A 20459-nucleotide genomic window follows, 5' to 3' on the forward strand; every position below is an offset into this window, starting at 1 on the left:
TCACCAGCGTCCTACACCCGCTCAGGGTGGACAAAGATATATGCCTTCGTGGTGCGCGGCACTTTTCTGATTGGTTGCCGCCTGCCGCGAGCGACCAATCAGAAATGTGCCGTACTGTCAAGAATTGTCAAGAGCTGGTGAGTGCAGCCATTTTTTGTTCTTTCTTACTATTATTTATTAATTGTATTATTCTTACATTTGAATAAATAAAGTATATATGGATTCTAGACTCCCGATTCTTTAGAATCGGGCTGCCATCTAGTATATATATATATATATATATATATATATATATATATATATATATATATATATATATATATATATATATATATATATATATATATATATATATATATATATATATATATATATATATATATATTTATTATATGGTAACATAGTTAGTAAGGCCGAAAAAAGACATTTGTCCATCCAGTTCAGCCTATATTCCTATATTCCATCATAATAAATCCCCAGATCTACATCCTTCTACAGGATGTAGAAAATATGGTATATTTTTCTATATTAGCTCTCCTTGGGGACTTGAGTCAGCCATCCCTTGTTCAGTACCCTACAATGCTGTGATATTACTGTAAATGTACTGATCTCTGATGAGGCCCGGGAAGGCTCCTCACAGGTACAAACATGGCTGACACTGGAGCCTGCACTAGGCCTCAGCCTGCCGCCATGACAACGCCATCATCACCACAAAGTCATGTCACTAGGAGGCCAGTGGAAGCCAGAAGGGAAACCTTCCCCCTTTTCCAATCCTTTTAATGCCCTGGTGGGTTTGTCGGCAACATCTGAGAGGTTAAACTGCTTTTCTGAAAATGAGGCGGCTACCAGTACCATGCTGTAACTGTCGGCCATGCTCCCTAGAGTCCTGTACTACACACATTTGTCTGCATATTGGTGCCCGATGGGAGCAGTGATACCCGCCGTCCATGCAGTAATATGGGAGCGGGGGACTATATCTCTGCAGATTTGGACATATTCTGCCATCTGAGATCATTTTTTGGGCAACCATTGCAGACCAAAGCGTGTCCCCCAAATTTCTACATGGTGAATTTTCACACAATGAGAAACCCGCTTCCCCCTATTACTGCACAGCAAGGCCATTCAGGATGATGAGAAAGTTGTTCTTTTTTCCTTCTTTTAGTGTAAAACGGTCCTTCATTGTTCATTTCTAGAGGAATTCTGTGTTCTTCCGTGATGGCCACCTCATTGTGCCGCCTCTCTGCAGAATACCGCAGATTATCTCCTACGTCCAACAATAAAACCAATTATTTCCCTTTTTTTCTGTCGCTACGACAGAATACAGCGGATTTCTCCAAGCGCAGCAAATCTGCCGTCCTCCCTTTTTAATTTCTTGCTGAAGATAAAACGATTTTAGCAGCCCTGTATGGAATCGCCTTTCAGGGGGTCTACCCAGGTTCATGGACGTAAGCGACTCCCACCGTCCCCCCGCTGCCGAACTGATGGGACTTTTCTAATCGAAGGGAGATTAAAGCTCAAAATGTGCTGAGTTGTCGCCTTCCAGATGTGACGGCTTTTCTTGCGTTCCTTTCTTGCAGCTGATGGAGGAGTTTAAGGATGTCTTGCTCCCCGCAGAGGACGGCCGTTATCAGCTGGTGCAGAAAATTGTCGACTACCTTATCGCCTGCAACCGCGACCTGCCCGAGGTGTCGAAGATGCAGTGGACCGTGCACGTAGTGGACAAGCCGGAGGTCATCAATGCCTATGTGCTACCGGTGAGACATGGACCTACCTCCCCCCCCAAAACACAACTACAAATCCCAGCATGTCCACTTATTTTTTCCTTCCCTTTTTGCAGCAGTGATAAGTTTTTCTTCTTATGTCGGCGTAGCTCAGTATGAGGTCTTTTGCAGGATGAGTTGTAGTTGTGAATGGCACCATTCACTTTAACATATACTATACAGAAATACTAGAAATAAGTCGTGTGAAATTACAAAAACTCTCAATTACACAATTGTTTTCAGTTTAATTTTTACAGTGTTTTATTATAGGGTAAAAATGACGTGGTGGTGATTGTCCAGGTCATTACGATTTTGCCGATAATAAATATGCATAGTTTTTTAATAAAAATATTTTAGTGCAAAAAAATGAATGTTTTCATGAACCGGACTTTTACAGTTAGAACAATACCGAATTTGTTAATATTAAAATCTAAATTAATTTTATGTATTTTTTTTCCAACTTTTTTTTTATACCACTTTTTCCTATGGACTTGAATCCTCCATCGGTTTTTTTCTTGTACTATTTACTGCAGCACTATATGGGTCTACATGGGAGTTGGAACACAGCAGCGACAGGCCCCTAGTACGCCCGCTGCAGCCATTGCAAACCATCAGCAACCTGCGATCGCACCCCAGGGGCGCGATTAGTGCCAGAGCAGACGCCCCAGCGACTACACACCACTTAACTGCCACTGTGAGATATTGTTGGTGGCATTTCAATAGTTAAACAGCAGCAATCGGAGCTTGCTCTGGTCGTGTCTGTTATAGGCTAGTGCTGAGCCTGCTCTATATACCTGCAACCTATTTTACTATTTAATGATATTTTATGTAACACCACGACTTAACGTAAAATAAAAAAAAAAATACTGATTTGTTAAATTCCCCGTCCGTCCAACAGCGCTGCTCTTTTTTGAGGCATGTCTGAACTTTTGGTGACTGATGGTAACTTTTTTTTCCCCATAGTGTTGGAGACCCCTCAGCTCTTTGCACACCTCTTGTTTGTCAAATAGGAATTTTCCCCACCGACTAACCCCTGTAATTAAAGCCAAGCAAATTTATTTTTTATTAAATGGTAAACTTTTATTTGTTATTTTCTTTAAAACTTTATTGCATATCCAAAAAAAAATGAGGCTAGATGAGGTTAGCGGTCTTCATCCTTGATCCAAGACCGCAGTCACTGAAGCAAAGAGGAAATCACTTAATTCTCAAATCAGCAGAGGGGTAAGAGGGTGTAATTAGTTTTTCTGCACACCCAGGTTACTTCTGAGATGTTCCACTTCCTTAGGCACAGATTCCTTGTGCAGGTCATGCCCTAAAGAGCATCAATCTAGAATTCTGCATTCTTTAAATAGTCCCAAAATGTAACAATTGAGGCTGGGAAGTTTGTATCCCATGCTGCTGTATGTTGTACATTACGTGTCTCCATCATATTAATCAGAGCTGTGACGGCTTCTGATTTGTCTTCCAGAATGGTCAGGTGTTTGTATTCACAGGAATGCTGCAGGCAGTGGCGGACGTCGACCAGCTCTCCTTCATTTTGGGTCACGAGCTCGCACATGCCATTCTTGAACATACAGTAAGTACATAATTGTAAAAGTGGCAATTATCTAAGTAATATTAATCTCCCAACGTAAAACTGGAGGCTTCAACTTAGCTTATGCACAGCAACATAATACTGTCACCTAGGTACAAAAATATAACTGCTATAATACTGTCCCCTGGGTACTAGAATATAATTACTATAATACTGCTCCTATGTGCAAGAATATAACTACTATAATACTGTCCCTATGTACAAGAATATAACTACTATAATACTGCCCCTATGTACAAGAATATAACTACTATAATACTGCCCCCTATGTACAAGAATATAGCTACTATAATACTGTCCCTATATACAAGAATATAACTACTATAATACTGTCCCTATGTACAAGAATATAACTACTATAATACTGCTCTTATGTACAAGAATATAACTACTATAATACTGTCCCTATGTACAAGAATATAACTACTATAATACTGCCCCTATGTACAAGAATATAATTACTATAATAGTGCCCCTATGTACAAAAATATAACTACTATAATACTGCCCCTATGTACAAGAATATAACTACTATAATACTGCCCCCTATGTACAAGAATATAGCTACTATAATACTGTCCCTATATACAAGAATATAACTACTATAATACTGTCCCTATGTACAAGAATATAACTACTATAATACTGCCCCTATGTACAAGAATATAATTACTATAATACTGCCCCTATGTACAAGAATATAACTACTATAATACTGCCCCTATGTACAAGAATATAACTACTATAATACTGTCCCTATATACAAGAATATAACTACTATAATACTGTCCCTATATACAAGAATATAACTACTATAATACTGCCCCTATGTACAAGAATATAACTACTATAATACTGCCCCTATGTACAAGAGTATAACTACTATAATACTGCCCCTATGTACAAGAATATAACTACTATAATACTGCCCCTATGTACAAGAATATAACTACTATAATACTGCCCCTATGTACAAGAATATAACTACTATAATACTGCCCCTATGTACAAGAGTATAACTACTATAATACTGCCCCTATGTACAAGAGTATAACTACTATAATACTGCCCCTATGTACAAGAATATAACTACTATAATACTGTCCCTATATACAAGAATATAACTACTATAATACTGTCCCTATGTACAAGAATATAATTACTATAATACTGCCCCTATGTACAAGAATATAACTACTATAATACTGCCCCTATGTACAAGAGTATAACTACTATAATACTGCCCCTATGTACAAGAGTATAACTACTATAATACTGCCCCTATGTACAAGAATATAACTACTATAATACTGCCCCTATGTACAAGAATATAACTACTATAATACTGCCCCTATGTACAAGAGTATAACTACTATAATACTGCCCCTATGTACAAGAGTATAACTACTATAATACTGCCCCTATGTACAAGAATATAACTACTATAATACTGCTCCTATGTACAAGAATATAACTACTATAATACTGCTCCTATGTACAAGAATATAACTACTATAATACTGCCCCCTATATACAAGAATATAGCTACTATAATACTGTCCCTATATACAAGAATATAACTACTATAATACTGTCCCTATATACAAGAATATAACTACTATAATACTGTCCCTATATACAAGAATATAACTACTATAATACTGTCCCTATGTACAAGAATATAACTACTATAATACTGCCCCTATGTACAAGAGTATAACTACTATAATACTGCCCCTATGTACAAGAATATAACTACTATAATACTGCCCCTATGTACAAGAATATAACTACTATAATACTGCTCCTATGTTCAAGAATATAACTACTATAATACTGCCCCCTATGTACAATAATATAACTACTATAATACTGCCCCTATGTACAAGAATATAACTACTATAATACTGCTCCTATGTACAGGAATATAACTACGATAATACTGCTCTCTACTATAATATGACTATTATACTGCCACTTATAATAGAAAACTATGTCAACTATTTTTAAATTTACGGTAAAATTAACTGCAAAAAAAACAAAACAAAATAAACCATTATTGATGTATCCAGAAAAGAGTTTCTTAATTATCTTTATTCCTTCCAGCTCATTTCCTGATCTTTCGTGTGGATGGAGTCGCTGGGGGAGGGGGATGGTATTGGCTGCAGTTTGCTGCATTTTTCGAGCCCTGGACTTCTTACTTCGGCACTGACTATAAAACCGTAATTGGATCATTTTATAGTAATGATATATTTTCTCGCCGTCTGGCTCAGGCAAGTGCTGAATTATGAAGCTTCTGCAGATCAATACTTGCGAATTCCTCAGTTAGAATTGAAAAGCTGAGCTGGTTCTGTGAATTTCTGGGTGTGTTTCTGCCTCAAGGAGGAAGGAGTATTAGGGTGCTGTGGATCACTGGATATTTTGATGCCCATAGGTATTGAAATCCACTCCCATATGCCATCCAGGACCCTGGGAAAGCTGAGTTACTGTAGCTATTGGAAAGGAGAATAAAAGAAGCACAGTTTTAAGCTCCTGCAGCAGAATAGTGAGTGCAGCTCTGGAGGATAATACAGGATGTAACTCAGGATCAGTAATGTAATGTATGTACACAGTGACGGCACCAGCAGAATAGTGAGTGCAGCTCTGGGGTATAATACAGGATGTAACTCAGGATCAGTAATGTAATGTATGTACACAGTGACTGCACCAGCAGAATAGTGAGTGCAGCTCTGGGGTATAATACAGGAGGTAACTCAGGATCAGTACAGGATAAGTAAAGTAATGTATGTACACAGTGACTGCACCAGCAGAATAGTGAGTGCAGCTCTGGAGTATAATACAGGATGTAACTCGGGATCAGTAATGTAATGTATGTACACAGTGATTGCACCAGCAGAATAGTGAGTGCAGCTCTGGGGTATAATACAGGAGGTAACTCAGGATCAGTACAGGATAAGTAAAGTAATGTATGTACACAGTGACTGCACCAGCAGAATAGTGAGTGCAGCTCTGGAGTATAATACAGGATGTAACTCGGGATCAGTAATGTAATGTATGTACACAGTGATTGCACCAGCAGAATAGTGAGTGCAGCTCTGGTGTATAATACAGGATGTAACTCAGGATCAGTAATGTAATGTATGTACACAGTGATTGCACCAGCAGAATAGTGAGTGCAGCTCTGGGGTATAATACAGGATGTAACTCAGGATCAGTAATGTAATGTATGTTCACTGTGACTGCACCAGCAGAATAGTGAGTGCAGCTCTGGAGTACATTACATTTTCTGAATTTCTATGTAGATTATATTTATATGTAGATGTTTTTGTCCTGCACATATATTCTACAGATCAGCTGTTCCTCATACTCTACATGTCTTGATTCTTGCAGGCGGAGAAGGCCAGCATCAGCCACTTCCTGGACTTCCTCTTCCTCCTGTCCTTAGTCATGATTTGGGCTATCTGCCCCATGGACAGCATTGCCATTGTGGGTCAGTGGGTTCAGTCCAGACTACGAGAGGTGAGGGTAAAACGTTAGGAGCTCGCACCATATGTGGGTGCCTTGGAAATATGAGTCACGTGCAGCCATTGACTTACGTCTCGCTGTGGTGTTGCGATTACTTTAGGAGGAGGCAGATCTCCTCGAATCAGAAATGTTCTCATCTTTTTTTAATATGTTTTAATTCTTTTGGCTTTTAATCTGAAAAATATCTAAATTTGTGTGGGAAGATGTTCTAAGGTGCAGCAGTAGTGACGCCTCATGGCCACTAGAGGGAGCAGCTTGTCTGTGAGTGGTCAGCGCATCCTGCACAATGGAAGGATTGGCTGCTGCTTACTATAAAGGATCATTAAATGGGTTCTTGGGATCATTATTTTTTTCTTTTAATAGTAAAGAATTAGATAAGTTTTAAGTTATATGAATTATATAATCCTTCTCCCCTTTCATTCAGCACATAGTTAAGCGCCATTGGATACAAACATTACAGCAGTGTTTCGGCCCTTACATGGCCCCTCTCATCTTCAAGATCTTTGCTTATTATCATTGAAGCTTAAAATCCATCCTCACCAAATTCTCACAACTTTAGTGTAAAAAATTGCTCGTGGGCTTCACAACCTGCACTGATACATTGTTACAAAGTATAAAGACAGAACACAGATTTGTGATGCTACAATGTATCAGTGCAGGTTGTAAAGCAAATAGTCAACACAAATCTCTATTCTGCCATTGTAGTTTGTCTATGGGATTTACAGCCTGCACTGATACATTGTAACAAACTGTCAGCCAAGGAGAGAGATTCATGCTGCCGATGTTTTTAGCTCATAGAAGATTGTCAGGACTTCTAGTAAACTCTCAGCTGTGGTGGGAAGTGTTCGATCTGGAGGGGATTTCAAAGTCAGTGACTATTTGAAAAATGAAAAAAACTTACACATTTTTATAAATCTTCTCTAAAGTCCTACAAAGTTACAGAAGTTCATGATATAAAAACCAAAAAACAAATTGTACAACTCCTCTGTTCTAGTATTTGTTCCTGCGGCCGTACAGCCGAACACTGGAGGCAGAAGCGGATAAAGTTGGGCTTGAACTTGTTGCAAAGGTAAAGTAATCCTTCCGGTTATATTCTTGTACATAGGAGCAGTATTCTAGTAGTTATATTCTTGTACATAGGGGCAGTATTATAGTAGTTATATTCTTGTACATAGGAGCAGTATTATAGTAGTTATATTCTTGTACATGGGGGCAGTATTATAGTAGTTATATTCTTGTACATAGGGCAGTATTATAGTAGTTATATTCTTGTACATAGGGCAGTATTATAGTAGTTATATTCTTGTACATAGGAGGCAGTATTATAGTAGTTATATTCTTGTACATAGGAGCAGTATTATAGTAGTTATATTCTTGTACATATGGGCAGTATTATAGTAGTTATATTCTTGTACATAGGAGCAGTATTATAGTAGTTATATTCTTGTACATAGGAGGCAGTATTATAGTAGTTATATTCCTGTACATAGGAGCAGTATTATAGTAGTTATATTCTTGTACATAGGAGCAGTATTATAGTAGTTATATTCTTGTACATAGGAGCAGTATTATAGTAGTTATATTCTTGTACATAGGAGCAGTATTATAGTAGTTATATTCTTGTACATAGGAGCAGTATTATAGTAGTTATATTCTTGTACATAGGAGCAGTATTATAGTAGTTATATTCTTGTACATAGGAGCAGTATTATAGTAGTTATATTCTTGTACATAGGGGCAGTATTATAGTAGTTATATTCTTGTACATAGGGGCAGTATTATAGTAGTTATATTCTTGTACATAGGAGCAGTATTATAGTAGTTATATTCTTGTACATAGGGGCAGTATTATAGTAGTTATATTCTTGTACATAGGGGCAGTATTATAGTAGTTATATTCTTGTACATAGGGGGCAGTATTATAGTAGTTATATTCTTGTACATAGGGGGCAGTATTATAGTAGTTATATTCTTGTATATAGGGGCAGTATTATAGTAGTTATATTCTTGTATATAAGGGGCAGTATTATAGCAGTACGTAGTCCCCAGTGCCCTGCACCCAGCAGTGTGCCGGTGGTTGGGACACCTGACGTTGGGGCGTCAGCACTCGTCTCAGTGCGGTGAGGAGCAGTATTATAGTAGTTATATTCTTGTACATATGGGCAGTATTATAGTAGTTATATTCTTGTACATAGGAGCAGTATTATAGTAGTTATATTCTTGTACATAGGAGCAGTATTATAGTAGTTATATTCTTGTACATAGGAGCAGTATTATAGTAGTTATATTCTTGTATATAGGGGAAGTATTATAGTAGTTATATTCTTGTACATAGGAGCAGTATTATAGTAGTTATATTCTTGTACATAGGAGCAGTATTATAGTAGTTATATTCTTGTACATAGGGGCAGTATTATAGTAGTTATATTCTTGTACATAGGAGCATTATTATAGTAGTTATATTCCTGTATATAGGAGCAATATTATAGTAGTTATATTCTTGTACATAGGAGCAGTATTATAGTAGTTATATTCCTGTACATAGGAGCAGTATTATAGTAGTTATATTCTTGTACATAGGAGCAGTATTATAGTAGTTATATTCTTGTACATAGGAGCAGTATTATAGTAGTTATATTCCTGTACATAGGAGCAATATTATAGTAGTTATATTCTTGTACATAGGGGCAGTATTATAGTAGTTATATTCTTGTACATAGGAGGCAGTATTATAGTAGTTATATTCCTGTACATAGGAGCAATATTATAGTAGTTATATTCTTGTACATAGGGGCAGTATTATAGTAGTTATATTCTTGTACATAGGAGGCAGTATTATAGTAGTTATATTCTTGTACATAGGAGCAGTATTATAGTAGTTATATTCTTGTACATAGGAGCAGTATTATAGTAGTTATATTCTTGTACATAGGAGCAGTATTATAGTAGTTATATTCTTGTACATAGGAGCAGTATTATAGTAGTTATATTCTTGTACATAGGAGCAGTATTATAGTAGTTATATTCTTGTACATAGGAGCAGTATTATAGTAGTTATATTCCTGTACATAGGAGCAATATTATAGTAGTTATATTCTTGTACATAGGGGCAGTATTATAGTAGTTATATTCTTGTACATAGGAGGCAGTATTATAGTAGTTATATTCCTGTACATAGGAGCAGTATTATAGTAGTTATATTCTTGTACATAGGAGCAGTATTATAGTAGTTATATTCTTGTACATAGGAGCAGTATTATAGTAGTTATATTCTTGTACATAGGAGCAGTATTATAGTAGTTATATTCTTGTACATAGGAGCAGTATTATAGTAGTTATATTCTTGTACATAGGAGCAGTATTATAGTAGTTATATTCTTGTACATAGGAGCAGTATTATAGTAGTTATATTCTTGTACATAGGGGCAGTATTATAGTAGTTATATTCTTGTACATAGGGGCAGTATTATAGTAGTTATATTCTTGTACATAGGGGCAGTATTATAGTAGTTATATTCTTGTACATAGGGGCAGTATTATAGTAGTTATATTCTTGTACATAGGGGCAGTATTATAGTAGTTATATCCTTGTACATAGGGGGCAGTATTATAGTAGTTATATTCTTGTATATAGGGGCAGTATTATAGTAGTTATATTCTTGTATATAAGGGGCAGTATTATAGCAGTACGTAGTCCCCAGTGCCCTGCACCCAGCAGTGTGCCGGTGGTTGGGACACCTGACGTTGGGGCGTCAGCACTCGTCTCAGTGCGGTGAATTAGCCGCCTGTACACTACGACGGGCAGAGCCTGCATGATAATTTGTTAGCTCGACAGCTCGTCTGACTGGGATGATGATGTACAAACTGCTGCGGAGTAACCTCCTTTGTCTGGAAGCTTGTACACATGCAAATATCTCCTCCGCTTTGAATAACAGATTTCATTCCCATGAGCTTCCTCCCCGTGTTATCATCTCATGCACTGCATGCTTGGAAGTCGGCCTCAGAAATGTCAAGTCGCGAGGTGGCTGTGTACAGGATTCACATTTATGCCGGCGCTTTGATGTAATCGCTGCCACGAGATACAATTTGCTCAAAGAGAAGCAATGAGCGTCATACGAGCCTCGCAGAATTATTAGCAGCTGAATATTGCTGCATTTCTTTTCAGTCGGCGCCATCTAGTGGGCTGTAATTAAATGATATATGTGAAAGAGTTTATAACTTAATAAATACATCTTCACCAAAAATGTCTCCACTGCTCTAATGGTTTGCTACAATGTGTCAGTTCATGTAAATAGGGGAGCTCACTGACTTGAGTTCCCCCTAGTGGTGACTGTACATATCTGTCTGTTGTGAGCTCCCTCTAGTGGTGGTGGTATAAATCTGCATGTAGTGAGCTCTCCCTAGTGGTGGCTGTACACATCTGTATGTAGTGAGCTCCCTCTAGTGGTCACTATATATATCTGTAGGTAGTGTGCTCCCTCTAGTGTTGGCTGTATAAATCTATGTAGTGAGCTTCCCCTAGTGTTTACAGTGTATGTAAGGTTTTGTGGGGTGATTTTGGTATATGGTCGGTCTTATAGCTTGCTCCTGGTATATGGTGGGTATGTAGGCTGTTCCCACTATACGGTGGGTCTTGTGGGGTGTATCCAGCATACAACAGATTTTGTAAGGTGTTCCCAGTATACAGCAGGTGTTTGGAAGTGTTCCCAGTATACTGTGGGTATTGCAGAGCATTCCAAATATATTACGGGTCTTGTGGGTTGTGGGGTGTTCCTGATATACGCCGGGTCTTGTAGGGTATTTACGGTATACAGTAGGTCTTGTGGGATGTTCCCGGTATATGGCGTGTTTTGTAGGGGGTTCCCAGTATACAGCAGGTTTTGTATGAGGGTCCCAGTATACGGCGGGTCTTGTAGGGTATTTCCGGTATACGGCGGGTCTTGTGGGATGTTACTGGTATATGGCGGGTCTTGTAGGGGTTCCCGGTATATGGCGGGTCTTGTAGGGTATTTCCGGTATACTGCAGGTCTTGTGGGATGTTTCCGGTATATGGCGGGTCTTGTAGGGTATTTCCAGTATACGGCGGGTCTTGTGGGATGTTACTGGTATATGGCGAGTCTTGTAGGGGTTCCCGGTATACGGCAGGTCTTGTAGGGTATTTCCGGTATACGGCAGGTCTTGTAGGGTATTTCCAGTATACGGCGGGTCTTGTGGGATGTTACTGGTATATGGCGAGTCTTGTAGGGGTTCCCGGTATACGGCAGGTCTTGTAGGGTATTTCCGGTATACGGCGGGTCTTGTAAGGAATTTCCGGTATACGGCGGGTCTTGTAGGGTATTTCTGGTATATGGTGGGTCTTGTAGGGTATTTCTGGTATATGGCGGGTCTTGTAGGGTATTTCTGGTATATGGCGGGTCTTGTAGGGTATTTCCGGTATATGGCGGGTCTTGTAGGGTATTTCCGGTATATGGCGGGTCTTGTAGGGTATTTCCGGTATACGGCGGGTCTTGTAGGGTATTTCCTTTATATGGCGGGTCTTGTAAGGTATTTCCGGTATATGGTGGATCTTGTAGGGTATTTCTGGTATATGGCGGGTCTTGTAGGGTATTTCTGGTATATGGTGGGTCTTGTAGGGTATTTCTGGTATATGGCGGGTCTTGTAGGGTATTTCTGGTATATGGCGGGTCTTGTAGGGTATTTCCGGTATATGGCGGGTCTTGTAGGGTATTTCCGGTATATGGCGGGTCTTGTAGGGTATTTCCGGTATATGGCGGGTCTTGTAGGGTATTTCCGGTATACGGCGGGTCTTGTAGGGTATTTCCGGTATACGGCGGGTCTTGTAGGGTATTTCCGTTATATGGCGGGTCTTGTAGGGTATTTCCGGTATATGGCTTGTCTTGTAGGGTATTTCCGGTATATGGCGGGTCTTGTGGGATGTTACTGGTATATGGCGGGTCTTGTAGGGGTTCCCGGTATATGGCGGGTCTTGTAGGGTATTTCCTTTATACTGCAGGTCTTGTGGGATGTTTCCGGTAAATGGCAGGTCTTGTAGGGGTTCCCGGTATATGACGGGTCTTGTAGGGTATTTCCGGTATATGGCGGGTCTTGTAGGGTATTTCCGGTATACGGCGGGTCTTGTGGGATGTTACTGGTATATGGCGGGTCTTGTAGGGGTTCCCGGTATATGGCGGGTCTTGTATGGTATTTCCGGTATACTGCAGGTCTTGTGGGATGTTTCCGGTAATGTCGGGTCTTGTAGGGGTTCCCGGTATACGGCGGGTCTTGTAGGGTATTTCCGGTATATGGCGGGTCTTGTAGGGTATTTCCGGTATATGGCGGGTCTTGTAGGGTATTTCCGGTATATGGCGGGTCTTGTAGGGTATTTCCGGTATACGGCGGGTCTTGTAGGGTATTTCCGGTATATGACGGGTCTTGTAGGGTATTTCCGGTATATGGCGGGTCTTTTAGGGGTTCCCGGTATATGGCGGGTCTTGTAGGGGTTCCCGGTATATGGCGGGTCTTGTAGGGTATTTCCGGTATACTGCAGGTCTTGTGGGATGTTTCCGGTATATGGCGGGTCTTGTGGGATGTTACTGGTATATGGCGGGTCTTGTAGGGTATTTCTGGTATACTGCAGGTCTTGTGGGATGTTACTGGTATATGGCAGGTCTTGTTGGGGTTCCCGGTATATGGTGGGTCTTGTGGGATGTTTCCGGTATATGGCGGGTCTTGTAGGGGTTCCAGGTATATGACGGGTCTTGTATGGTATTTCCGGTATACTGCAGGTCTTGTGGGATGTTCCCGGTATATGGCGGGTCTTGTAGGGTATTTCCGGTATACGGCGGGTCCTGTGGGATGTTTCCGGTATATGGCGGGTCTTGTAGGGGTTTCCCAGTATACGGCGTTTTTTTTTTTTTAGGGTGTTCTTGGTACATGGTGGATCTTGTTCGGTATTTCCAATATGTGGCTTGTCTTGTAGGGGGTTCCTGATATACATATTCTGCTGACTTTTGTGTGACATTAGAATAGTTCTCACCATTTTCCCAGTCGGACAGATTGCAGAATATGGACAATCTCTGGGGAGCGAGGCGCTCGTCTGCTCTCCTTGCAGTCACTGGCTGCTCTCGGTACGTCTCCCGTCCACCTGCGCCGTCTGCGCTGCCGAGTGATCTGGATGTCACCTACTTCTCTCCGTCACTCCAGAAATCAATTTTAAGTCACATCCCACATTCCCATGCGGACTGTGTGCAGGTGGAACATAATGTTCTTCTTAAATTATTTTTTTTGCAGAATTTTAGATAATCGATTTCTTTTTTGTTACTTGAAGGTTCTAATGAATAACTTTGTTACTTTCCTTTTAGGCTTTATTTTATGAACCAGGAGGTTCAGGATAAATGCTTTTTCTAAAAGAAATGTTAGTTTTGCTATTTTCTTTTTGTCTTTACTGTCATCCTGGTATTCTGTTCATGAACCAGGAAGCCCAGGATGAACTGCAATGTAAATTATTTTTTTTCCTTTCTCCTTTGAAATCGTCTTACGCTGTATGATATTGAGCGTCGGGTGGTCCGGTGGGCCTTTCCAGGCCATGCTCCGTTCCCTTCAGCCCTTTCTGACACCAAATGTGTAGATGATGTAGGAGACACCATCCAGTCAGTAAAATATTTTGCCTGTGCAGAGGTTCACTTTCCAATGTCTGAACAGGGCTGGTGCCCGTTGTGCCTGATTTAGAAGGCATCCTCCAGAAGAAAAGGGAGGATGCCTCACCCCAAGAGTGGCCCGTGGGTGCCCACCACCCCAAGAGTGGCCCGTGGGTGCCCACCACCCCAAGAGTGGCCCGTGGGTGCCCACCACCCCAAGAGTGGCCCGTGGGTGCCCACCACCCCAAGAGTGGCCCGTGGGTGCCTATCACACCATTTGGGGCGCATTGTCATAGAGTGCGGGACTATTTCCAGATACAGTTGTGGAAATAAAGTTGTTTACCCAATATTTTGGAAAGGTGCCAACAATTTTGTTCTTCCCATTTTTGGGTTTTTGTGTGAAACGATGTAAAAATTGCCTTTTTTCCTCTTTTTTTGTGTTGCTCGATACACACAAAGGAAATAAACCTGTGTATAGCAAATCATGTGTAATTGTAGTAATGTTCAGGTAGGAATGCTTCATTTTCCAGGACAATTTCAAGGGTGCCCACACTTTTGGCCATGACTGTATACGGGCAGAAGAGTTTCTCTAGATGGTTGTAGTGAAAGAACGAGAAGAGTTTTATACCAAAGTGTCGCCGGCTCCTCTGTAACGAGACGCGCGCTCATCGTCATTGGCGTCTCTGGAGCTGTCCCTTTAAATCTCGCCGTTCTCTGATAATGGACTGACGGCCGTTCTGTCTTCCTGATGTGGCGGTATACTTTATCCATCGCTCCGGAGTATGATGTGCTTCTGTATTTTAATGGTGGTAAGTGCGGCACTACGTGACCATGTGTCAGTGTAATGTGCGAGCTTGTCGCAGTAAATCATGGCTGCCGTCCGCTCGCGCTTCCTGAAAACGTCACCATTTTTCTTGCCGCTCGTCACATTTCACAAGGACACTGGAAGGTCGGCTTGTGACGGCTGTCACTCCGCACCGCAGCCGCCTTGTCCTCCTTACAATACTTTTCTTTGATACTTTATGAAAACCTTTAAAGCAGAGTCACGACCCGAGGTCACATTTAAAGGGATGTCCTCATTCTAGTATTTGGTTTTAAAATTCATTATTGCCATTCAGTTTCATCAAAAAGGTGCAACTTTTTTGCTTTTTCAGGATATTTGTTTCCCTGTCAATTTCCCTTCGATGTGATATGTGGTCATAAATAACTGAGTACCTTTAAAAATAAAGCACAGATAAAAGCATTAGAAAACCCTGTCATTAGACTTGTCAGTATGTGCTTACTTATTGATTCTTAGTTCAAGGGGTATTCCTATCTCCAAGATCCTCTCCCAGTATGTAGTAGTCATAGTAATAATGTTATTAGCAAATGCCTCTAATTAGAAATGTAGTGTAGTTCTTCTGATTAGCTATGTTGTTTACCCCATGTGCAGGGCATTGCAGTAGCTTAGTCGCTAGTGGTCGCAATCATGGATACCTAACTGTCACTATATGAGTGGTCGTAACCACGGATACTTAAGCTACTGCAGTGCCCTGCACATGGGGTAAGTGTCATAGCGAATCAGAAGAACTATCCTACATTTCTAATTGGAGGTATTTTCCAATATTATCCTTATTACACCTACATATTGGGATATAATCTTGGAGATCAGAATACCCCTTTAAATATTTCAACAGTGCAACACAAAGGCTATAGACGATAAATGGTGCAAAATTGTTCATATAACCCAATTTGAAAAAAATATATATATTTTTATCCAAAAATACATGCATCTAAAGAAAAAAAAATTGTCAACCTCATTAATTCTTTAGATTTTTAGAGATCCTACATTGATTACAAAGTGTTAGCGCAGCCTTGTGATATGATAACATGAGCCTATATCTCTTGGGGTGCAAAGAATTGTAACAAACCCCCAGCTGCGAGAAGTATTCGGTCTGAGCAAGATGTCAAGTTCTGGATATAAACAAGAATGTTTAAATTCACTGAGAGCAAATATGGATACAAAAGATAAAAAAAAGTAAAAAAAAAAGTTATTAACACAGATACAAAGTTAATAAACGTCTGCAGAACTCTTCATTTGTCTTCCTGTGTGGCTGGATACAATGTGATAATGCTGTTATTGTGTTCCCCTCCCCAGGCGTGTGCTGACGTGAGAGCCAGCTCGGTCTTCTGGAAACAGATGGAACTCGTGGATTCTCTGGTGGGGCAGCCCCGCATCCCCGAGTGGCTGTCCACCCACCCGTCACACGAGAACCGAGCGGAGCGTCTGGACAGACTCATCCCCAAGGTTGGTGCAATGGAAAAGAATAGGCATTCTGTCTGAACAGCGCAGAATAGGGGGCGCTAATGAGAACTTCTGATCAGCGTCCAATCCAGCGCCCCCCTTATCCGTTATCCCGTATCCTTTTTACCCTCTTTTAGGCCCCTTTCACACATCAGTTTTTTTGCTATCAGTCGCAATCCGTCGAATTTTGAAAAAAACGGATCCGGCGACTGATGCCGCCGGATCCTTTTTTTTTCTCATAGACTTGTATTAGCGAGGGATGGCCTCACGTTTCATCCGTCGTTCGCCGGATCCGTCAAAAATAGTTTGTCCGGCGGCCGGAGACAACGGACAAAGTAACAATTTTTGTGTACGTCGAAAAAACGGACAGCGACGGATCCGTCTGCCGTTTGCTAGAATGGAAGCCTATGGGCACCGGATCCGTAAAATGACGGAATCCAGCGTCGGATTCCATTTATTTATTTTTTTTTAACTGCGCATGTTCCAATCAAATTAGCCAGATCCGCTAGTCGGATCCGTCCAAAAAACAGATCCGTCGCATCAGTTTTTCACAATCTGAGCAAAAAACTGATGTGTGAAAGGAGACTTAGGGGGAACATCTATGATGAGGTCGCTTCCACTATTCTGGTACGGAAAGGTTTCCGATTTTGCTGTTTTAGAGAACACAACCGAATCCTACAATTAAACGTGGCCTTGTCCATCCGCACAGACGCAAAAATGGTACAAAAAATTTGGGAAAGCTAAACATATATTTATTCAACAGCAATAGTAAATTCCCCTAAATATAAATACGGACCGGAGGAATAACACAAATATTTATTTTTGTTTATTATTATTGAAAATAGTAATACTTTTTAAAAACATTTGAACATTATTGAAGTAAATGTGTCATCAGGAAATGGCCTATTGTGTAATTCAGATTTTGTTTGCTAAAGGGCTGGCCTCCTATGGGTGTAATTTTTCTTTATTTTTTCTTAAATTCATGTATTTTGGGCTAAAAATAATTATTGCAATTTGGTTTCATTGCACATGTTGCGCCGTTTGGCTTTTACAGGTTCTTTGTTTTCATGCACAATAAACTTTGATGTGGTCTATGGCCATAAATCAGTGGAGAGGAGCTCAGAAAAATACACAAACTTCTGTGCATTCATCAGTCTGTAGACGCTGTATAGACAGAAGTGCTGGTCACTTATTGTGAATGGTGGATCCTGTGTCATCTACTCTATATAGAGGTGTTACCAGTCATTGTACGGGAGGGGGAGGAGGTGAGCTGTGACATCACCTATTGTGAATGGTGGATCCTGTGTTATCTACTGTATATAGAGGTGTTATCAGTCATTGTACAAGAGGAGGAGGTGAGCTGTGACATCATCTATTGTGAATGGTGGATCCTGTGTTATCTACTGTATATAGAGGTGTTATCAGTCATTGTACAGGAGGAGGAGGTGAGCTGTGATATCACCTATTGTGAATGGTGGATCCTGTGTTATCTACTGTATATAGAGGTTATCAGTCATTGTACAGGAGGAGGAGGTGAGCTGTGACATCACCTATTGTGAATGGCGGATCCTGTGTTATCTACTGTACATAGAGGTGTTATCAGTCATTGTACAGGAGGAGGAGGTGAGCTGTGACATCACCTATTGTGAATGGTGGATCCTGTGTTATCTACTGTATGTAGAGATGTTATCAGTCATTGTACAGGAGGAGGTGAGCTGTGACATCACCTATTGTGAATGGTGGATCCTGTGTCATCTACTGTATATAGAGGTGTTATCAGTCATTGTACAGGAGGAGGAGGTGAGCTGTGATATCACCTATTGTGAATGGTGGATCCTGTGTTATCTACTGTATATAGAGGTGTTATCAGTCATTGTACAGGAGGAGGAGTTGAGCTGTGATATCACCTATTGTGAATGACTCCTGTGTTGCTTTTCATTGTAATCCTGTCTGTGGTGATAATGAGACTTCTGAAAAGTCTTCTGTGCAGAAAAGGTAGCATGAGTCTATTGTAATGCCTAGTACCCAGTGTAAAAATCAGAATATTTATGATTTAATGATTTAATATTGACATAGTGAAATGGAATTCAGAATTATACCATAACAACCCATCATTATCATTGTTTAAAAAAACATTTAACATAAAGACCCGATTTAAGCAATAAATCCTTTTCTGGTGACTTTTCCCTTTTAATTCTCAGAATTGTATTGTACCCTGAAGGAGTTAAATTTGGCGGCGGCGTTAATATAGTGGTGATTACACATGGACGGGGCTTTTATTTCTCTGCCTCCAGCTGCGGCTCGAACATTTTCTTCCCTTTTTCCAGTCGTGCGGCATAACAACATGTCTCCTGTTCACTCGCACATTGTGACGCTTCCATGCTGTGTTCCTGGAGCTTCCCGCAACTCTCGGCAGCACATAATAAGTGCCGGTCCCGATCCCGTCTCCTCCCTGCACTGACTACGCGGCATCCAGGAGGCTCCGGGCCATCTCACAATGGCCAACTGTCAGTGTATTCCGCCTTCACGAATATTAGGAGGACGCACCCCTCTTCTGCTGCTGTACGGGAACACAATGGAGTTTTGCATTTAATATTTTTTTTTTAAAGGGCCGGTGCTTAGTTGTACATTTTTTATATATATATATATATATATATATATATATATATATATATATTTTTTAGAAAATATTTGTAGTTTTGCTTTGGAAGCCTCAACTCTAAAAATACAAGGGTGACCGCTAATAACCCACAATTTGCAAGGGTCCAGGAAGCTGATTCAGGGGGCCTGTATAATGGGGTCCCATCATGTTAGAGCTGTTTGTAGGGTAAATACACTTGTTTTTTTTTTTTTTTTTTTTTAGCAATCAAGTAGCTTGGGGAGAAAGTTGTGCATCAACTCCTCCAACGGCCCCCTATATCTCAGCATCCTGGACTGTGTGTTATATGGGGGCTTTTGAGTTGCTGTGATATATGTCTATATGTAAGATGTTTTCTATATGTATCTTACATAAATTTCCTTTTAACTTGTTACCTCCAGAGCTGTATTCATACTGCTGCTAGGTGCAAACAGCTTACCTGAGGTCCTACCTATCTGTTTCAACTTTGTATGTCCCCAAATTGCAGCAGACCCCAAAGCATTTGGGGGAAAGGAACGGCACCAAACTGGTTCATTCAGTCTGCGAGCAAAGAGAAAACCAGTAGAATGCAGTCGGCAGCTCTGGATGTGAATGGGGTCTGAACATACATTTTTTTTCTGCTTGCTGTGAATGAGCGATTCTTTATCCTTTGCCGTCATCTGACTACAGGAGATTGCAGCTGTTTGCATGTTATTTTTGCAGTTTTTATCCTGCAGGATCGGGAGTTTGTCATTTTCTAGCTTCAGTCGCAGATAAGAGAACCTGCAGCGCGCCGGCAGCGTGCGTAATAACAGACATTTTGCGCGGACTCAATCAGTTGTTCTTTCTTTCGGCGCGGCAGGCAAAACAGGCCTGATAATAAAATCCAGGAGCGTATCGCTGCTCCGAGTGGTTTTCCTTGTGGCTGAGCCGGGTAATGTCTGTGAATACAGATATAATTGGATGTACATGTGGATCCGCTTCAGTTGATCTGACTCCGTCCATACACTTGTGATGTGGGCACGCGGTAATCGCTTCCCTC

General features: G+C 40.5%; 1 protein-coding gene across 4 annotated transcripts in view; it reads left to right on the top strand.

The window, feature by feature from the left end:
• The window catches only part of OMA1 (OMA1 zinc metallopeptidase), a 52015-nt gene that overhangs the window by 24922 nt on the left and 6634 nt on the right, over window positions 1–20459 (top strand). For all 4 annotated transcript variants that reach the window (XM_077278559.1, XM_077278558.1, XM_077278556.1 and 1 more), the window contains exons 4-8: window positions 1578–1754; window positions 3229–3336; window positions 6745–6873; window positions 7874–7948; window positions 16654–16803. In XM_077278559.1, coding sequence (XP_077134674.1) covers window positions 1578–1754; window positions 3229–3336; window positions 6745–6873; window positions 7874–7948; window positions 16654–16803 — 639 coding nt within the window. The remainder of the gene's footprint in view (window positions 1–1577; window positions 1755–3228; window positions 3337–6744; window positions 6874–7873; window positions 7949–16653; window positions 16804–20459) is intronic.

The sequence above is a fragment of the Ranitomeya variabilis genome, chromosome 8 (genome assembly GCF_051348905.1).
Source record: "Ranitomeya variabilis isolate aRanVar5 chromosome 8, aRanVar5.hap1, whole genome shotgun sequence".
NCBI lineage: Eukaryota > Metazoa > Chordata > Amphibia > Anura > Dendrobatidae > Ranitomeya > Ranitomeya variabilis.